Below are 20,512 nucleotides of genomic sequence, written 5' to 3' on the forward strand. Positions count from 1 at the left end.
ACTACCCTCAAATAGAAAAAAGCTATTTATATCACATAGAACTAGCTTTTATGTAGTCCATTTTGATCAGTAATGGCCTTTTTTTCTCCTAGATATTGGTCTTTCTACATAATTTCTTTTGGTATTTTATTATTTCATTTTATGCTTATCATTTTTCACTTGAGGATTTATTATTTGTTTTGAAACATCTGAAATATTTTCTTTTCTTAGTTTTACAATATGTTATATAATTTTGTGCATGTTTAAAATTCTAAAACACAGTCTCCACATATTTAGGTACTTGCTTCTGTTTGGAACCATATGATCGTAGTACTACTCTTTTTTTTTATTTAATTTTTTATTTTTTATAAACATATATTTTTATCCCCAGGGGTACAGGTCTGTGAATCACCAGGTTTACACACTTCACAGCACTCACCAAAGCACATACCCTCCCCAATGTCCATAATCCAACCCCTTCTCCCAAATCCCCTCCCCCCAGCAACCCTCAGTTTGTTTTGTGAGATTAAAAGTCACTTATGGTTTGTCTCCCTCCAAATCCCATCTTGTTTCATTTATTCTTCTCGTACCCACTTAAGCCCCCATGTTGCATCACCACTTCCTCATATCAGGGAGATCATATGATAGTTGTCTTTCTCTGCTTGACTTATTTCGCTAAGCATGATACGCTCTAGTTCCATCCATGTTGTCGCAAATGGCAAGATTTCATTTCTTTTGATGGCTGCATAGTATTCCATTGTGTATATATACCACATCTTCTTGATCCATTCATCTGTTGATGGACATCTAGGTTCTTTCCATAGTTTAGCTATTGTGGACATTGCTACTATAAACATTCGGGTGCACGTGTCCCTTTGGATCACTACGTTTGTATCTTTAGGGTAAATACCCAATAGTGCAATTGCTGGGTCATAGGGCAGTTCTATTTTCAACATTTTGAGGAACCTCCATGCTGTTTTCCAGAGTGGCTGCACCAGCTTGCATTCCCACCAACAGTGTAGGAGGGTTCCCCTTTCTCCGCATCCTCGCCAGCATCTGTCATTTCCTGACTTGTTGATTTTAGCCATTCTGACTGGTGTGAGGTGATATCTCATTGTGGTTTTGATTTGTATTTCCCTGATGCCGAGTGATATGGAGCACTTTTTCATGTGTCTGTTGGCCACCTGGATGTCTTCTTTGCAGAAATGTCTGTTCATGTCCTCTGCCCATTTCTTGATTGGATTATTTGTTCTTTGGGTGTTGAGTTTGCTAAGTTCTTTATAGATTCTGGACACTAGTCCTTTATCTGATATGTCGTTTGCAAATATCTTCTCCCATTCTGTCAGTTGTCTTTTGATTTTGTTAACTGTTTCCTTTGCTGTGCAAAAGCTTTTGATCTTGATGAAATCCCAATAGTTTATTTTTTCCCTTGCTTCCCTTGCCTTTGGCATTGTTCCTAGGAAGATGTTGCTGTGGCTGAGGTCGAAGAGGTTGCTGCCTGTGTTCTCCTCAAGGATTTTGATGGATTCCTTTCGCACATTGAGGTCCTTCATCCATTTTGAGTCTATTTTTGTGTGTGGTGTAAGGAAATGGTCCAATTTCATTTTTCTGCATGTGGCTGTCCAATTTTCCCAGCACCATTTATTGAAGAGGCTGTCTTTTTTCCATTGGACATTCTTTCCTGCTTTGTCGAAGATTAGTTGACTGTAGAGTTGAGGTTCTATTTCTGGGCTCTCTATTCTGTTCCATTGATCTATGTGTCTGTTTTTGTGCCAGTACCATGCTGTCTTGATGATGACAGCTTTGTAATAGAGCTTGAAGTCCGGAATTGTGATGCCACCAACGTTGGCTTTCTTTTTCAATATCCCTTTGGCTATTCGAGGTCTTTTCTGGTTCCATATAAATTTTAGAATTATTTGTTCCATTTCTTTGAAAAAGATGGATGATACTTTGATAGGAATTGCATTAAATGTGTAGATTGCTTTAGGTAGCATAGACATTTTCACAATATTTATTCTTCCAATCCAGGAGCATGGAACATTTTTCCATTTCTTTGTGTCTTCCTCAATTTCTTTCATGAGTACTTTATAGTTTTCTGAGTATAGATTCTGTGTCTCTTTGGTTAGGTTTATTCCTAGGTATCTTATGGTTTTGGGTGCAATTGTAAATGGGATTGACTCCTTAATATCTCTTTCTTCTGTCTTGCTGTTGGTGTAGAGAAATGCAACTGATTTCTGTGCATTGATTTTATATCCTGACACTTTACTGAATTCCTGTATAAGTTCTAGCAGTTTTGGAGTGGAGTCTTTTGGGTTTTCCACATATAGTATCCTATCATCTGCGAAGAGTGATAATTTGACTTCTTCTTTGCCGATTTGGATACCTTTAATTTCCTTTTGTTGTCTGATTGCTGAGGCTAGGACCTCTAGTACTATGTTGAATAGCAGTGGTGATAATGGACATCCCTGCCGTGTTCCTGACCTTAGCGGAAAAGCTTTCAGTTTTTCTCCATTGAGAATGATATTTGCGGTGGGTTTTTCATAGATGGCTTTGATGATATTGAGGTATGTGCCCTCTATCCCTACACTTTGAAGAGTTTTGATCAGGAAGGGATGCTGTACTTTGTCAAATGCTTTTTCAGCATCTATTGAGAGTATCATATGGTTCTTGTTCTTTCTTTAATTGATGTGTTGTATCACATTGACTGATTTGCGGATGTTGAACCAACCTTGCAGCCCTGGAATAAATCCCACTTGGTCGTGGTGAATAATCTTTTTAATGTACTGTTGAATCCTATTGGCTAGTATTTTGTTGAGTATTTTCGCATCTGTGTTCATCAAGGATATTGGTCTATAGCTCTCTTTTTTGGTGGGATCCTTGTCTGGTTTTGGGTTCAAGGTGATGCTGGCCTCATACAATGAGTTTGGAAGTTTTCCTTCCATTTCTATCTTTTGGAACAGTTTCAGGAGAATAGGAATTAGTTCTTCTTTAAATGTTTGGTAGAATTCCCCTGGGAAGCTGTCTGGCCCTGGGCTTTTGTTTGTTTGGAGATTTTTAATGACTGTTTCAATCTCCTTACTGGTTATGGGTCTGTTCAGGCTTTCTATTTCTTCCTGGTTCAGTTGTGGTAGTTTATATGTTTCTAGGAATGCATCCATTTCTTCCAGATTGTCAAGTTTATTGCCGTAGAGTTGCTCATAGTATGTTCTTATAATAGTTTGTATTTCTTTGGTGTTAGTTGTGATCTCTCCTCTTTCATTCATGATTTTATTTATTTGGGTCCTTTCTCTTTTCTTTTTGATAAGTCAGGCCAGGGGTTTATCAATTTTATTAATTCTTTCAAAGAACCAGCTCCTACTTTCGTTGATTTGTTCTATTGTTTTTTTGGTTTCTATTTCATTGATTTCTGCTCTGATCTTTATGATTTCTCTTCTCTTGCTGGGCTTAGGGTTTCTTTCTTGTTCTTTCTCCAGTTCCTTTAGGTGTAGGGTTAGGTTGTGTACCTGAGACCTTTCTTGTTTCTTGAGAAAGGCTTGTACCGCTATATATTTTCCTCTCAGGACTGCCTTTGTTGTGTCCCACAGATTTTGAACCGTTGTATTTTCATTATCATTTGTTTCCATGATTTTTTTCAATTCTTCTTTAATTTCCCGGTTGACCGACCCATTCATTCTTTAGAAGGATGCTGTTTAGTCTCCATGTATTTTGGTTCTTTTCAAACTTCCTTTTGTGGTTGAGTTCTAGCTTTAGAGCATTGTGGTCTGAAAATATGCAGGGAATGATCCCAATCTTTTGATACTAGTTGAGTCCTGATTTAGGACCGAGGATGTGATCTATTCTGGAGAATGTTCCATGTGCACTAGAGAAGAATGTGTATTCTGTTGCTTTGGGATGAAATGTTCTGAATATATCTGTGATGTCCATCTGGTCCAGTGTGGCGTTTAAGGCCTTTATTTCCTTGCTGATCTTTTGCTTGGATGATCTGTCCATTTCAGTGAGGGGAGTGTTAAAGTCCCCTACTATTATTGTATTATTGTTGATGTGTTTCTTTGATTTTGTTATTAATTGGTTTATATAGTTGGCTGCTCCCACGTTGGGGGCATAGATATTTAAAATTGTTAAATCTTCTTGTTGGACAGACCCTTTGAATATGATATAGTGTCCTTCCTCATCTCTTATTATAGTTTTTGGCTTAAAATCTAATTGATCTGATATAAGAATTGCCACTCCTGCTTTCTTCTGATGTCCATTAGCATGGTAAATTCTTTTCCACCCCCTCACTTTAAATCTGGAGGTGTCTTCGGGCTTAAAATGAGTTTCTTGTAGGCAACATATAGATGGGTTTTGTTTTTTTATCCATTCTGATAGCCTGTGTCTTTTGACAGGGGCATTTAGCCCATTAACATTCAGGGTAACTATTGAGAAATATGAATTTAGGGCCATTGTATTGCCTGTAAGGTGACTGTTACTGTATATGGTTTCTGTTCCTTTCTGATCTGCCACTTGAAGGCTCTCTCTTTGCTTAGAGGACCCCTTTCAAGATTTCCTGTAGAGCTGGTTTGGTGTTTGCAAATTCTTTCAGTTTTTGTTTGTCCCGGAAGCTTTTAATCTCTCCTTCTATTTTCAATGATAGCCTAGCTGGATATAGTATTCTTGGCTGCATGTTTTTCTCGTTTAGTGCTCTGAAAATATCATGCCAGCTCTTTCTGGCCTGCCAGGTCTCTGTGGATAAGTCAGCTGCCAATCTAATATTTTTACCATTGTATGTTACAGACTTCTTTTCCCGGGCTGCTTTCAGGATTTTCTCTTTGTCACTGAGACTTGTAAATTTTACTATTAGGTGACGGGGTGTGGGCCTATTCTTACTGATTTTGAGGGGCGTTCTCTGAATCTCCTGAATTTTGATGCTCGTTCCCTTTGCCATATTGGGCAAATTCTCCCCAATAATTCTCTCCAGTATACCTTCTGCTCCCCTCTCTCTTTCTTCTTCTTCTGGAATCCCAATTATTCTAATGTTGTTTCGTCTTATGGTGTCACTTATCTCTTGAGTTCTCCCCTCGTGGTCCAGTAGCTGTTTGTCCCTCTTTTGCTCAGCTTCTTTATTCTCTGTCATTTGGTCTTTTATATCACTAATTCTTTCTTCTGCCTCATTTATCCTAGCAGTGAGAACCTCCATTTTTGATTGCACCTCATTAATAGCTTTTTTGATTTCAACTTGGTTAGATTTTAGTTCTTTTATTTCTCCAGAAAGGGCTTTTATATCTCTCGAGAGGGTTTCTCTAATATCTTCCATGCCTTTTTCGAGCCCGGCTAGAACCTTGAGAATTGTCATTCTGAACTCTAGATCTGACATATTACCAATGTCTGTATTGATTAGGTCCCTAGCCTTCGGTACTGCCTCTTGTTCTTTTTTTTGTGTTGAATTTTTCCATCTTGTCATTTTGTCCAGATAAGAGTATATGAAGGGGCAAGTAAAATACTAAAAGGGTGGCAACAACCCCAGGAAAATATGCTTTAACCAAATTAGAAGAGATCCAAAATTGTGAGGGGGGAGAAAGGGGATAAAAAGAGGTTCAAAAAGTAAGAAAGAAAAAAAAAGAATTTTAAAAAAAGAAAACACCTAAGAAAAATATAAAAAAGAAAAAATATATATATTAGATAAACTAGTAAAAAATCGTTAAAAAAGAAAAAGGTAACATTTAAAAAAAAATTTTACCTGAAGGCAAGAAAAGAAAACAAAAAATGAAAAAGAAAAAAATTAAATTAACTGCAACACTAAAAAAAAATCACAGGGAAAAAGCCATGAGTTCCGTGCTTGGCTTTCTCCTCCTCTGGAATTCTGCTGCTCTCCTTGGTATTGAAACCACACTCCTTGGTAGGTAAACTTGGTCTCGGCTAGATTTCTTGTTGATCTTCTTGGGGAGGGGCCTGTTGTAGTGATTCTCAAGTGTCTTTGCCCCAGGCGGAATTACACCACCCTTACCCAGGGCCGGGGTGAGTAATCCGCTCGGGTTTGCTTTCGGGAGCTTTTGTTCCCTGAGGGCTTTCCATAGAATTCTGGAGGACGGGAATACAAATGGTGGCCTCCTGGTCTCCGGTCTGGAGGAGCCGAGAGCCCAGGGCCCCACTCCTCAGTGCGCCGTCAGAGAACAGCGCCCAGTTATTCCCGTCTGCCTGACCTCCGGCCGCGCTCCAAGCTCACCGAGCCTGCGACCGGTTCAAGGTCACCCCGAGCTGCGACCTTACTGTTGGCTCTGTCTCTGTAGCCGGCTTTCCCGTTCCAATACCCGCAATCTCTGCGACACTCAGACACCCCCGATCCTTCTGTGACCCTGCGGGACCTGAGGCCACGCTGACCCCGTGTGGGCTTTGCCCCAGATAGCCTCTGGAGCAATGTCCCTCAGCGGAACAGACTTTTAAAAGTCCTGATTTTGTGCGCGGTTGCTCCGCCGCTTGCCGGGAGCCGGCCTCTCCCCCCGGGGTCTATCTTCCCGTCGCTTTGGATTCACTTCTCCGCCGGTCCTACCTTTCAGAAAGTGGTTGTTTTTCTGTTTCCAGAATTGCTGTTCTTCTCTTCGATCTGCCGATGGATTTTCAGGTGTTTGCAATCTTTAGATAAGCTATCTAGCTGATCTCCGGGTAGCTGAAGTAGTCTCAGCCTGCTACTTCTCCGCCATCTTGACTCCACCCCCCATAGTACTACTCTTAATTATGGTATTTGCTAAGCAGTTCTGGGTGAAGAACAATAAAAATGTCTTCAGTATGTGTACATATTTGGAGATGTGAACAAAATGGTCTTTATGTTTTACAACCAAACCAGAATTTTCTTTTTTTTTTTTTAAAGATTTTATTTATTTATTTGACAGAGATCACAAGTAGGGAGAGAGGCAGAGAGAGAGAGAGAGAGGAGGAGGAGGCAGACTCCCTGCTGAGCAGAGAACCCAATGTGTGGCTCCATCCTCAGACCCTGAGATCATGACCTGAGCTGAAGGCAGAGGCCTAACCCACTGAGCAACCCAGGTTGCTCAGTCATTAAAATGACTCCTTGAAAATTCTGGTTTAGAATTTTCAAGGAGTCATTTAATCCCCCAATTTAAATATTTATTTATTTATGGAATGAGAGATTTACTAGTGATTTTAAACTTTGTTAGTTCTGGAATATTTTTAGATTTATTTTACATGAATTTCACTTCCCAAATCCCTTCAAATTGAAGATTCTCAATTTAGATTTGACTTCTGAGTGGGAGTACCACACAAAAGAAAATATTTTCAGAATGCTTAAATAATATTTACCGTTGATAACATTGCTTCAGATATTTTTGAATTTTTTTTAATATATGAGAGAGGTAAAGAAATTTATGAGTCTACCAGGTAATACAGATTCTTGGCTTTTGGAGGAATTGATGGTCTCTGATGATAGTTCTTGCTTATGTTTATTATCTGTATCTGTAGCCCTTTGGATTTCTTCTGGAAAAATAATTGAACATTTCCAGTTTGACCTGATGGTTTTTGTGGAATTTTGTGGAATTAGTATAGAGCATCTTACAGTATTTATCACAAGTAGGCAGAGAGGCAGGCAGAGAGAGAGGAGTAAGCAGGCTCCCCGCTGAGCAGAGAGCCCAATGTGGGGTCAATCCCAGGATCCTGGAATCATGACCTGAGCTGAAGGCAGAGGCTTTAACCCACTGAGCCACCCAGGTGCCCCAAATTCAGCATTTTTAATGCTCAAATATTTCTTATTATTATAGAACAAGGAAGAGATTACATAGTTTAGTGAACTTCAGTTCATTTTTGGAGGGTATCAGTAATTTCATTTCCTATGTCTTTCTGATTTTCTGATTTCAAGAGATGTTCATTGATATAACCTAATATTTTATTAAAATTCTTCCTGCATATGTTTCCTTTAAAGTCACTATGACCTTAAAATGTAAAATATTTTCATGTTTTTGATATTCAGTTTTGAAAATTGTTGAATCGATGAACAAATACTTTTGTTTCTAATGTACTTATCATCTACCTATAAATGTCATTTTGAAAGCAGTCTTTTGGAAGCTTAAGATGAATTTTATATGACGGTACAATTTAATTTCATAACCTATTAAGAAATGAAAATTTACCACACAGAAAAGAAGATAATATTGTTTCATTGTTAGCTGAATTACAGTATATACTACAGTCGTAAATGTTGCTTCATTGAATGATTTTTCTCTTACATATTTTGAAGATTCAAAATTTCAAATAACAAGAATGTCCACAAATATTATCAGTGACAAAATGAAGTATATTCTATTTGGTATTGCCAATTAAAAAAAAAACTTGTGAAAATTCTGAATTACTGTCTGATAATTTATAATCAGTTTTGTTATTTGCCTTACAAATGGCTATTTACAAATCCATTTAGGGGTCTTATTTTTAGAATCTATCATTTAAAAATAAAGTCATCTACCTGTAACTTTTAGAAAAATATATACACAGAGAAAGAGAAAAAATTAGGATAGAGCGAAGGCAGATGTTCACCTTCTGCATAGTCATTAACATTTATCAAGTGATATCAATCATAATTAATGTAGCTTAGTCATCAACTCAAAATGAATAGAAAGCTAAAGTTGAAACAAGAGGTAACATGAAAAAAGTTGGAGAATAAATGTCATTAGTGAATTAGAATTATATTCAGTCTTATCACAAAGGCATTTATTTATGGTCAGTGATCTTTTGTGGATGAAGGCCAATTTCTACATTAATAAAAAGATTATAGTTGGATTCATTTTCAGATATTTGTTTTTCAAAGTTCAATACTCTTTGGGTCAGAAAATACTGTATCTTTAGTATGATTAAACATTCTTTTATTATATCCATCTCTGAATAGATTCTTCTTTTGACTGAAATTTCAGAAATTAATACCTACTATAACTATATGTGATAAGATTGCCCTGGTGCATTTGAATGAATATTTTTTTGAACAGGACACTTTGATATATTTAGTTTTGTTGAAACTGTCATTACTTAATGGTAAAATACTGTTTCACTTTTTCCTAACATTAATGTATTTTATAACAAAGGGCTGTATTTCAGTTGCAAATGAGACCCTTTTGTCCAAATAATTCCTTGGGCCACTTTGAAATAATGTGAGCTTTGTAGTTCACTTGTTCATTTACTTTTTTGGCAGCAACTATGCTAAGAATTTTAATTTTGTATGAAAAATATTCACCCTGGTCACACTATATGTTTACTGCTTATTTTTGTTTTGTTTTTCTTATTTCTGAAGCTGTCAGTGAGAACTCATAACCAACCAGGAAAACCAACTGACTGATTCTCCTCCATCTGTCAAATCTTGTCTCATGAGTAGATCAGCATGAGGTGACAGCAAACAGAGATGGGTCTAGGCAGGCTCTCTTTGAGCCTCTGCTTTCTCATCTATAAAATGAAAGAGCTGTTGAAATTTAATTACAGATAATTTAGAATCTAGTGGGTTTTTACTTTCTCTGGATGCTCCTGGTTCCTTATAACTGATGAAGAGTAAGATACTAAATTATGATTAAAGCAACTAAGGCCTACATATAAGTGAAAGCATATTAGTTTCTTAAAGTCTTCACATGGTATTTTACAGCCAAAATAAAAACCATCTGTGTAATGAGGACATAAAGGCTAACATACTAACAGTTTTTTAAAAAACCCCACTATCTATAAATTGTGATTTATAACAGAGTTAGTAATTGTTTCTCACTTTATACCAGGGATTGATTATATCATGACATAAATCTGGACATGATAGATCTTATTTAATATACTTTTTAAACATTTTATTTATAATTTGACAGAGAGAGAGCATACAAGTAGGAGGAGTGGCAGGCAGAGGCAGAGGGAGAGGGAGAAGCAGGCTCCCCACTGAGCAGGAAGCTCTATCCCAGAGCCCTGGAATCATGACCTGAGCAGAAGGCAGATGCTTAATCATCTGAGCCACACAGGTGTCCCCTATTTAATATATTTTTTGAAGTAAAATTTCTTTTAAGTACAATTTTCATGGACATTGCTTTTACTTTTGATAACTTTTTTGGTTAATCACTAAAAATAAGATACATAACTTTGTTTTTAGGGCAAAGATAATAAATGTGATTTAAACATTAAGAATTGGCTTTCTTAATATTTTCAGTGAAAAGCATTCTATTCTGATTTACGTCTGAATGCTGAGAAATTTTCATTTTTGTAGTAGTTGTAGCAATAACATAACCTTCTAATGTGGGTTCAATTAGAATACCAAATTATAGTTCTTTTTGGATATGTGTTTCCATATTTAATATTTGTTAAAAATGTTACACATTGGGGCACCTGCGTGGCTCAGTGGGTTAAGCCTCTGCCTTCAGCTCAGGTCATGATCTCGGGATCTTGGGATTAGCCTGGCAGTGGGCTCTCTGCACAATAGGGAGCCTGCTTCCCCCTCTCTCTCTGCCTACTTGTGATCTCTCTCTTTGATAATAAATAAATAAAATCTTTTTAAAAAGTTATACACTGAAGTAGGAAGATAGAGAGTGAATGGTCAACACATAAATGTAGCCAATAGCACAAACTATATACATCTTCCTTTCATTTTCTTACATTACTGACTGTGTGTGTGGTTGGTTTTGTTGGTTTCATAAGGGTATAAATATTTGGCAAGGTTTATAAGACCATGTCCTGTTGGAGATTTCAGTGTTTGGTTATGAGAGAAGAAGAAACCATTTTTGAGGAATGCAACTTTAGAAATTTGGCTTTAGAGTTTTCCTGTGTAATTATACTAGGAATTTCCAAACAACATAGCAAGAATTTACTGTACTTTTCCAGATGGTGGTTGTTAAACAATAATTGGAGGTTGTAGGAAATAAAACAGTATTTTGCATGAAGAAGGCATTTTGTCAGCATCGGTTAAACTGAAGAACATTCTACTTGATATCTAATCTAAGTGCTGTTCTCATAGTTAACAAAAGAAAAAAAAAACATACAAATTTTAACTCTTCTTAGGCCCCCAAAACAAGAGCTGTTCTTCAAAATGAATTTTCTTAACAGGAAAAAAAAAAAGGTATTTATTTTTGAAGTTAAAACCTTATAAGACATATAGTTTAATAATTTTCCTAACCAAACTTATAAATTCTGAGGTGCAAAGCTAGCAGATTCAAACAAGTTTTTGCTCCTTTTGCCTTGTCATCATCAGCCTATCATGTCTGGAAAAGAATGATGGCCCTGCAAGCAAAGAGGGAGCCTATTTCTGTGACTTAGAGATACTCGCCTTTCTCCAGTAGAATAGGTGACAACGGACCAGCTTGGTATATGGGCTGAGTGTACCTCATATTCATCCTGAGTTCATTTTATTTATTAGGTAGGAAATGTAGTGATTATTGCATCCAGGTAATGTGTAGCCATCTTATTTGGGCTATTCAGTTTGCAATTGTAAACTTGATGGCAGGTTTCTTAAATATCTGTGTGTTGTTGTTGTTGTTTATATTTTTAAAGAGATATCCCAAAGTTGCAGATGGCTGGCTCATCTCCAAATACCTCTTCAAGGTACTCTATGCTGGTGATGTCTCCCGCCACTGAGCTGCGCGGGAGCATGGAATTGACTTACTGGGGAGGGCTGTATCAGTTAAGTGATCTTTTTTAGTACATTGCATGGGTTTTGCAAAGCTTTCTGTTTTTGTTTTTGTTAATCCAGAGAGCACAAATATGCTTATGCTAATTTTTAAATTAAAATCTTGTTGTAAACCCACACAATATAATAATCCATTTATTCTCCTTCCTTTTATGTGACCCCATCCATATTTCTTTAAGTTCCCATGGCTTTAATCTCTTATTAATCAGGCATATCTGTGCAATTACATTTTATTGTAACTCTTAACAGTATAAGAATTATTATCTCCTCAATTTTATAAGTTTTGTGTAATAATATCTGTATTACATGCAAACTGGGGGCTTTGGAAAGCTGTGTGATTTTTCCAAAGTCACTCAGTAAAACACAGAAGGGCAGTATCAGTAACTGCTTTGCCATTCTGGAATCATTAGTGGGAATATATTCCTTAGTTTCCTTTCTCTTGGGCAGAATGCATGCCTTTATTCACTCACTCAAAACTTTTCAAGAGTTGCTCCTATCTGCAAAACACTGCTAGGCTCTATACTTAATGGCCTAGACTTTAATTATATTTTTTAATATTTAAAAGAAATATATAGTCATTATTTTTAAGGATCACAATTAAGACAATGGGAAATAGAAAACTAGCATCTCTTTTCCTCAACCTTCATTCCCACAAGTAATCATTTTAGACAGTTTCATTTGTTTTCTGTCCTCTATGTATAGCCTTAATTGCTACTGAAACAGATTATTCTTGATTTCTTCAGGGCTCACATTTTTGTATTGCTCTCCATATGGAGTTCAGCCTTTGGGACTCTAATTCAGTCAGCCAGTACTCTAACCCTTTTGTTAAAAAGCTGGTAGAAGAAAAAGACAAAGTCTTTGTCCTCTACTTGGAACGTTGGTAAAATTACTGGGATAAAAAGTTGTCAGATTTTTGGTGAACCTTGTTATCTTAACTTTTTTGTCTTGAAAGATTAAGAATTAACTTATTTTTATGGTATAGATACTTGTTATAAATTCCTTAGCAGTGAACAAGACATTGTCATTAAAAAAGAATAGTCATTACGTTTTGTAAATGAGTAACTGTGCTTCATAGTTGTGAAATGACGTACTTGAGAGGTCCTGTAAGTAACATACAGAACTAGCAATATTAAGTACAACTGAGTATCTAATCGACTCATATTTAACATTCAGCTTAATATGTAATTAAAGTTATTTGTGAAGTGTTTAAATTCCTTTTTTATAATACTAATATGAAATTTTATTTAGAAAATTAATCAAGGACGTTATTTTACTTTCAAAGCTGGGTAGTCTAATAAATATGAACCTCAACTAAAATGAGTAGTTTCTTTTCAAGAAGGAAAAGACTCTGTGCTCTTGCAGAAATGGGAGTTTTCTCTGTTTAGCAAAATTATAATAGAAAATATTGAACTGACTTTTATAAATTAGCAGTAAGAAATTCAAGATTGCTGTTAGAAAATGTAAAGTGAAAAGTGAAAAGTTAAATTCATCTAAATGCTAATAAATTGACAGCAGTGAATCCACAAAAAACCATTTTCCTTTAAGTATCCGAAAACTTCTGCAGTGGTATCAGAGTGGTTAATTAAAATTCAATGGGACTGTCTCTTATTGCTTGTCTAGTTGAATAGCAGTTCTAGGATGACACTGTCATCTAGTTGACGCATTGTAACACTAATGAGGCTTTGGCTTGGAGGATGAGATTTTCATTTGCTCTTTATATAGTTAAACACTTATACAAAGGATAGAGAAAGGAAGTCACTAAACAGATTCATTTATATTTTATATTATCGAAAGATCATGTCTCAGCCACTACTTAGTAGAGAACCACTTTAGAAAATTTAGTCCTTGTTCTTAGAAGGTCTCATTCCAGCTGTAAACTAAGATAAAAGCAAAACACAAATATCATTGCATCATGTGAACAGATGTCTAACTTAAGAAATATAGAAGAGGGCGCCTGGGTGGCTCAGTGGGTTAAGCCGCTGCCTTCGGCTCAGGTCATGATCTCAGGGTCCTGGGATCGAGTCCCACATCGGGCTCTCTGCTCAGCAGGGAGCCTGCTTCCCTCTCACTCTGCCTGCCTCTCTGCCTACTTGTAATCTCTGTCAAATAAATAAATAAAATCTTTTAAAAAAAAAAAAAAAAAAAAAAAAAAGAAATATAGAAGAGTATTTTATTTTTTAATTTTTTTGGAAGAGTTATTTTAAAATAACCTTGGACCCTAGAGATCACAGGTCATTTTTTGGTGCTGAAAATAAGGCAATGTGTTGGGAAAGATATCACATAGCTGGTTAGTAGCACATTAACTTTTAGTCTAGCAAACTTTTCACCCTTTCTTTGCCGTAAAATGATTTAAAGTCAGTTTGATGGAATGTCAATACGTTTTGAAAAGTTGTTTAACTTCATCATTGGTAAAAGTTAACTTCTAAAAAAAATGTAACAGAAAGCATGTTATACATGGCTTTTAAAAGAAGTCTGTTAGTGACAGTGTTTTTCTTCTCCAGAGTAAAATTTCTTCAAGATATAGACTAGTTCTTTCCTTGCTGTATGATTGGTTTTATGGTTATTTTTAAAGGAAATGAAAATATTTGGGGAGTGATTGTTTATTGCTTCAATAGTTATTTTAAAAAGCACAATTAGCTTGTAGGTTTGTTTTTTAATTTTTCTGTTGAATAGTGATTACGGACTAATAGCCTAAGTACATCTTTTGCTATTAATCTGTGCATAAGTAAAAATGATCTTCAAGTAGTAATATCTCAAGTAACCATTTGGATGTTTTCATTATTTTTTAATTAAATTTAACCTTTTAATAGATGCAGAAATTATTTTATTATTTATATAAAATGCTAGGATATACAATTTACAAGAGTGTTTGTTTGAAGAGTCTAACGAGAGAATACACCTTCTCTTAAAGCAGATTCTTTCGCATGTGAAAAATACAGTGTCTTGAATTCAGAACTTCACTTTGGAAATGATGCACATGAAAGAGGAAGGAAGGCAGAATCAAGCCAAGTCATCCTTACCTCTAGTTTGCTAAATTGTTAAACGTGTTGTGAGGATACTACAGGCTTATTAAGGCCCTGCAAATGATAATAATGTTATTCTGTCAATTGTTCAGTTTTTTAGTTTGTAATTTGGGGAATCTTGCCATGGTCTCTTGGGTGAAAGTCTTATACACAGCACATTTTACCCATAGCAGGAGCCCCAAGGATTTAGTGTCCATTCCTTCTGTTTAACCTTAGCCTAGATTTTGGTTTCTTGCTATCTTTGTTTCCTCTCCTCCCAAACGGGGCTTTGTTATATTCTTTTGTGGTTTTTTGGACAGCTTTATTTTAAAACTTCTCATAAATTATTTTCCTTAGCCATGTCAAACTCATGAGAAGATTTAAAATAAAGTCAATGAAGAAAACTTGTGATGTTCCCTTTCTTTAAGATCCTTTCTTGATTGAAGTCTGGCTATACCTCTCATTTTAAATTATGTAATGGTCTTAAGAAAAGCCAAAGAAAATTACTTGAGACTAGAAATATCTTAGGGAGATAAATTTGAAATTGTTGATATGGGAAAAGGTTGCATTAGGGAGTAAATTTTTAACATTTTTCTAGATTCTGAGCAAGTAAAGGGGAAATTTTAATTTTGCATACCATTCCTACTTTGTTTACAGTACAGGAGAGCTTTGACCCCTTAACTATTTGTATGATAATAGTGATAACAGTGGTAATAATTGTTAACATCTGTACCAGGCTATAAACTAATTGGTGTACATAGATTATCTCATCTAATTCTCTCAACAGTATTATCAGGTAGGTACTGTCATTATTGTCAACTTATAGAAGAAACCCAGATTGACAGAGTGAAGTTAACTCATTTGCTCAAGATCCCATAGCTAAAAAGTGATCTAATTCAGATCACTTTGATTCAAAACTCACATTCTTAACCAGTGGGCATCCTACCTCCTCTCCAAATGGCTGACAAATTGATGACATGAAAATTGTCCTAAAGACAAATTATATTGAGGTACTGTACCACCAACTTTCTTAATTCGAAGAACAAAGGAGGCAAAGGACAGTGACAGGGGAGATTGAGAGGAAGAAGGGAGATTATAAGTATTTCTGTACATTTTTATTTGTAGGTAGTAAGATCTGATTTTTAAAGAAACAATGAGTTTAGAAACATTAAGTTTAGAGACACTGAGTTGAACAAGGATTTGAGATGCTTTTGTTTTTTTATTTATAAAGACAAAGGTATGTTTGTCTGGAATGTTTGACATTTGCAATCTAGGATTGCAAAATACCTAGATTAATACCATTAATACCAGATTGTTATTGAACTGTCACTATAAGAAGATAGATTTTTAAAATTCAAATTTTATGTGCATTGCAATTAAGGTGATGTTTTGTGTTGATTTGCCAGTTGATTTGTTTAATAAATATTTACTGAATGCCTACTATGAGCCAAGCATTAGGTGTTGGAGATTGATTTGAAGTCAAATAAGACACAATCCCTGCCTTACAGATTTTACCACCTAATATGTAAGATAATCAAGTAAACACTTGTAAGGATAAACAAGCACAGGGTGCTGTATCAGTGCATAGGGAGGAATTGACCCACTGTGGAGATCATACATGGATTACAAGAAGAAAAGGACTTTAAAAGGTCCTGAATAATGAATAAGAGTTACCTATCATGATAAGTACTGTTTCTATTGGTTAATTACCCATACATACATTATTAGAAATACCAGGGGGATCTTTTAAAAAAATACCTATGTCTGGGCCTGCCCTTAAAGATTTTGATTATTTACCTTGGGGTGGAGCCCAGGCATGGGTATTTTTTAAAAAGCAGCTCAGTTATTGTTAGAGGCTGCTGTGGTTGGAAACCACTGATTTTCATTTGAGACATCACTCCTAAAATGGTGCTTGTTGACAGGATACTTTTGATGTTTCTACAGAGAAGCAATTATTGGGGACAGGAAGATTTGAGATAAGTAAGTAAGGAAGCCCAGTTTAAAATGCAAAGCAGATCTTTCTATTTTAAGATTAAACAACTTCCCTAAGTAAGACTAATCATTCCAGAAAACTAAAGAAAGATTGAGATGTCTCTTATATCTTACTTTAAAATGCTCAGAGTACAAAACCTTGCCCATGAACCCACCACTCAGAGTCCCTTATAGAAATATTAATACTGATGTAAGATAACATGTAAAAGAACATTTGTTCATGAGTATACATATAATTACCTGCATCTGAAAAATTGTTAATGGTAAATGCCTGAAGGACCTTTCATGTGCTGCCAACTAGTAGAGAGCAGGTGAATGAGAGGAACTTTACGGCTTTGTAGATGAGAATGGTTCGGTAGATTATGTTTGATCAGTGAACACAGGATTCTGATTCATCATATAAACTTAGAAGATAGACCACAACATTGTTTCATTTCTTGGAAGTTTCCTTATGAAGAGGAGGAAAAGTGTTGTGTTATTTTTTCTGTTTCTCTAAGTAGAGAAACTTTCGAATACAACCTTTGACATGTGAATTAATGGTTAACCAGAACCATAAGGAGGGTTTTCTGGGACCTGTCTAAATGATGGCCTTAGAATAATGGAATATTAAACTGCAAGAGATTTTTTTTAGTGTCCAGTCCCTTTTTCTTTCATTTGTTTGATTTTGTTGTTGACAAAACTATGATCCCCATCCATTAAATAAATTGTACACAGTACCACAACTGGTTAAAGGAGAGCAGGACTAGATTGAAGGCTTTTTGCCACTCAGGTTAGCGCCCTTTTCACTATGACACACTAGGCTGTCTTTTATTTTTCAAAATTTTATTCTTGCATTTGGAATGTTCTAGTCTAGTTTTCTTTTATTTTGTATTACAATTTGTCTCCTGAAGGTCAAGTAACCTGGTTTGGTTATGAAAGTCCTCGTAGCTTCTGGGACTATATCAGAGTGGCTTGCCGGAAAGTTTCACAGAATTGTATCTGCAGCATTGAAAATATGGAAAATGTCAGTTCTTCTAGAGCTAAGGTAAGACATAAATAATAATATGCCATGTGTATAATCTAATCCCCAGCAGTTTTTGACTGAAATAGAAAAATTTGAGCTCTTTGCTATATACATTTTTTTTTCTTGTTTGGGATTAAGCACTTGACCATGTCAAAAATCTTTTGTAGGTCTGTTTCTGTTTTGTTTTGTTTTGTTTTTTAGTTGCATGTAGTTATTTAGAATGTTTTTGAATCTTCCTTGTTGCCTTATGAATAGCAAGAAGGTTTGAAGTTAGTCACTATGAATTCTTTTTTGAGAAGCACAATAAAATATTTCCTATTCTGTGAAGTTTCGACATTTCTTGAGTTCCCAAACCAGTAGCTCTCAGTGTCCTGAAGAACCCTGAGGGTTCATAATGTCAAAAGTATTTTCATGTAGTACCAAGGTGTTAATTGCCTTTTACACTGTGTTGACACTTGCACTGCTGATACAGAAACAATGGTGGCAAAACTGCTAGTTCCTTAGCATGAATTAAGGCAGTGGCATCTAACTCCTACTAAACACTGAGTTTTTTCCACTGTACCCTGTGAAAAAAAGAAAGAAAGAAAAAAGAAAAGCCAGTTCCTTTTAAAAATGTTCATGATGGTGCAGTAAACATTATTAATTTTATTAAGTTTCAACATTTGAGTGCCTCTCTTTTTAATATCCTGAGTAATAAAATAGAAAGTATGCATAAAGCATTTGCAGCATTCTAAAATATGATGGTTGTCTCAAGGAGAAGTACTCATATAGTTTGATTTGTGAGCCAAATTAGAAACTTTTGCCATGTAATACTATTTTTACTTAAAAGAAAAGCATACAAATGATAGTTTTTTAGACTTGGACATTTGGTAGCTTTTCTTGAATAAAAATGAACAAAGTGAGCCTGTTAATTCCAGCGAAGCAGCTGACAGCATTGGTTGCCAATGGTAAAATTAAAACTTCCGAGTAAAAATTAGAATCTTAGAAAACTTATTATCACCATCTTAAGCCTAATAGTTTCCCTGTACTTACAGAGTTTCCTGATAACATAATGTTGAATTAGCATATGTATTTTTAATTGTTTAAATGAAAAGTATTAGCATTTGGTAAACTGGCAAAACTCATAATTTCCAATGATCAATGCATGGAATTATAAAATATGCATGGGTAAAAGATCTATTCAGACCTAATGGCATGAAATGCAATATGAAAAGTTCATTGATATGGTTATATTTTCCATGTTACAATTAGCCTTTTTTTTTTTTAAGGTTTTATTTATTTATTTGAGAGAGAGTGAATGAGAAAGAGAGAGCATGAAAAGGGGGAGGGTCAGAGAGAGAAGCAGACTCCCTGCTAAGCAGGGAGCCTGATGCGGAACTCAACCCCAGGACTCCAGGATCAAGACCTGAGCTGAAGGCAGTCGCTTAACCAACTGAGCCACCGAGGCGCCCCTAAGCCATACATTTAAAAAAATTTAAAGAAATGTAAAACAGACCCACTTTTGTCACTAATACTTTTGTTTAGGAAAAGATAGTTATTTTTCATAAAATATGTTATTTATGTCAACATATAATTGGTTTATTTATTTTTTTAATTACCTCAAGTTCCCAGTTTTAACTTGTAATATAGTAAATATGAATAGATACAACCCACATGAAAGCACTTTGGAGTTCTCAGTAGTTTTTAAGATTATAAAAAGTCTGAGCTGTTCATATAAGCTGTATCTGCTTTGGTTTAGGACTTTGATTTTTTTACTGGATTGTCATACTAGGTTTCCTTATTATTTTTGGCACTTAAGAGTTACAGAATGAGGGCACCTGGATGGCTCAGACAGTTAAGTGTCTGCCTTCAGCTCAGGTCATGATCCCAGGGTCCAGTCTCCCATCATCAGGCTCCTTGCTTAGCAGGGAGCCTGCTTCTTCCTCTGCTCCTCCCCTGCTTGTGCTCTTTCTCAAATAAATAAATAAAATAGTTACAAACTTATAAATTATGTATCTTCAATAAATGAAAATATAATAATCATCTTTCAAAAGTATAGATTCCAAGTTTATTGTTCCTGCATCTGTTTTTATTTAGGATATTTTTTCTTCTGGAAAGTTACTGGTTAGTAATTTTAATTACTATAAAGTTATATTGAAATTAAATATTTTGTAAAACAAAAACTAATTTTTTAAAAAATGCGATTTATAATATTTAAATTTAATGAGATGATTAGAAACATAGTTAAACATTTTAAAATTTGAGTAAAGTTGATAGCTATGATTTTTGTCACCTTATGAAGACTAAAGCCATAGAGTTCACTCTCTAAAATTGCTACTCCCTCCTTCACTGCCTTCTGCCATTCCAGTCAGGGGGCTGTCTTGAGAAGTGGTTAACTTTCTGTTTCAATGACATCTAGCTTTTTTTTAGATTGAATCAGTTCTCCTCTCTGACATACATTTTTCAAGCTAAATGCCTTCATTTTTAGGTCAATTATAGCTAAAGTCTTAAAAATATTTTTTCTTTTAAAAGTTGAAATCTTGTTTTTTATATTACTACCTCTCTTCTTAGCCATAATGTTGTCTTAGTAGTCCTTTGGCCTCTATTTTCTCAAACTCTTGACTTTATGCATTTATTTACTTTCTAATTGATTGACTACAGGTTCAAAAAATGTGTAGGGGTGCCTGGGTGGCTCAGTGGGTTAAAGCCTCTGTCTTCTACTCAGGTCATGATCTCGGGGTCCTGGGATCTAGCCCCGCATCTGGCTCTCTGCTCAGCAGGGAGCCTGCTTCCCTTCCTCTTTCTCTGCCTACTTCTCTACCTACTTGTGATCTCTGTCAAATAAGTAAATAAAATCTTTTTTAAAAATGTGCAATCTGAATTCCCCTTTGCATCTTCATTGCATTTATTTCTTTTTTCCTTTCATGTTTTTCTTAT

The 20,512-nt window shown here is 35.4% G+C and overlaps 1 protein-coding gene across 5 annotated transcripts in view; it reads left to right on the forward strand.

The window, feature by feature from the left end:
- RUNDC3B (RUN domain containing 3B) overlaps positions 1–20,512 on the forward strand; it is a 143,568-nt gene that overhangs the window by 48,961 nt on the left and 74,095 nt on the right. For 2 of the 5 annotated variants that reach the window (XM_004739654.3, XM_004739658.3), the window contains exons 3-4: positions 11,464–11,514; positions 17,484–17,617. In XM_004739654.3, coding sequence (XP_004739711.1) covers positions 11,464–11,514; positions 17,484–17,617 — 185 coding nt within the window. Of the gene's footprint in view, positions 1–11,463; positions 11,515–17,319; positions 17,363–17,483; positions 17,618–20,512 lie in introns of those variants that run through there. The other 3 variants (XM_004739655.3, XM_004739659.3, XM_045089762.1) reach the window with 2 other exon arrangements.

The sequence above is a fragment of the Mustela putorius genome, unplaced genomic scaffold, assembly GCF_011764305.1.
Source record: "Mustela putorius furo isolate JIRA1106 unplaced genomic scaffold, ASM1176430v1.1 tig00003845_pilon_pilon_pilon, whole genome shotgun sequence".
Taxonomy (NCBI): Eukaryota; Metazoa; Chordata; class Mammalia; order Carnivora; family Mustelidae; genus Mustela; species Mustela putorius.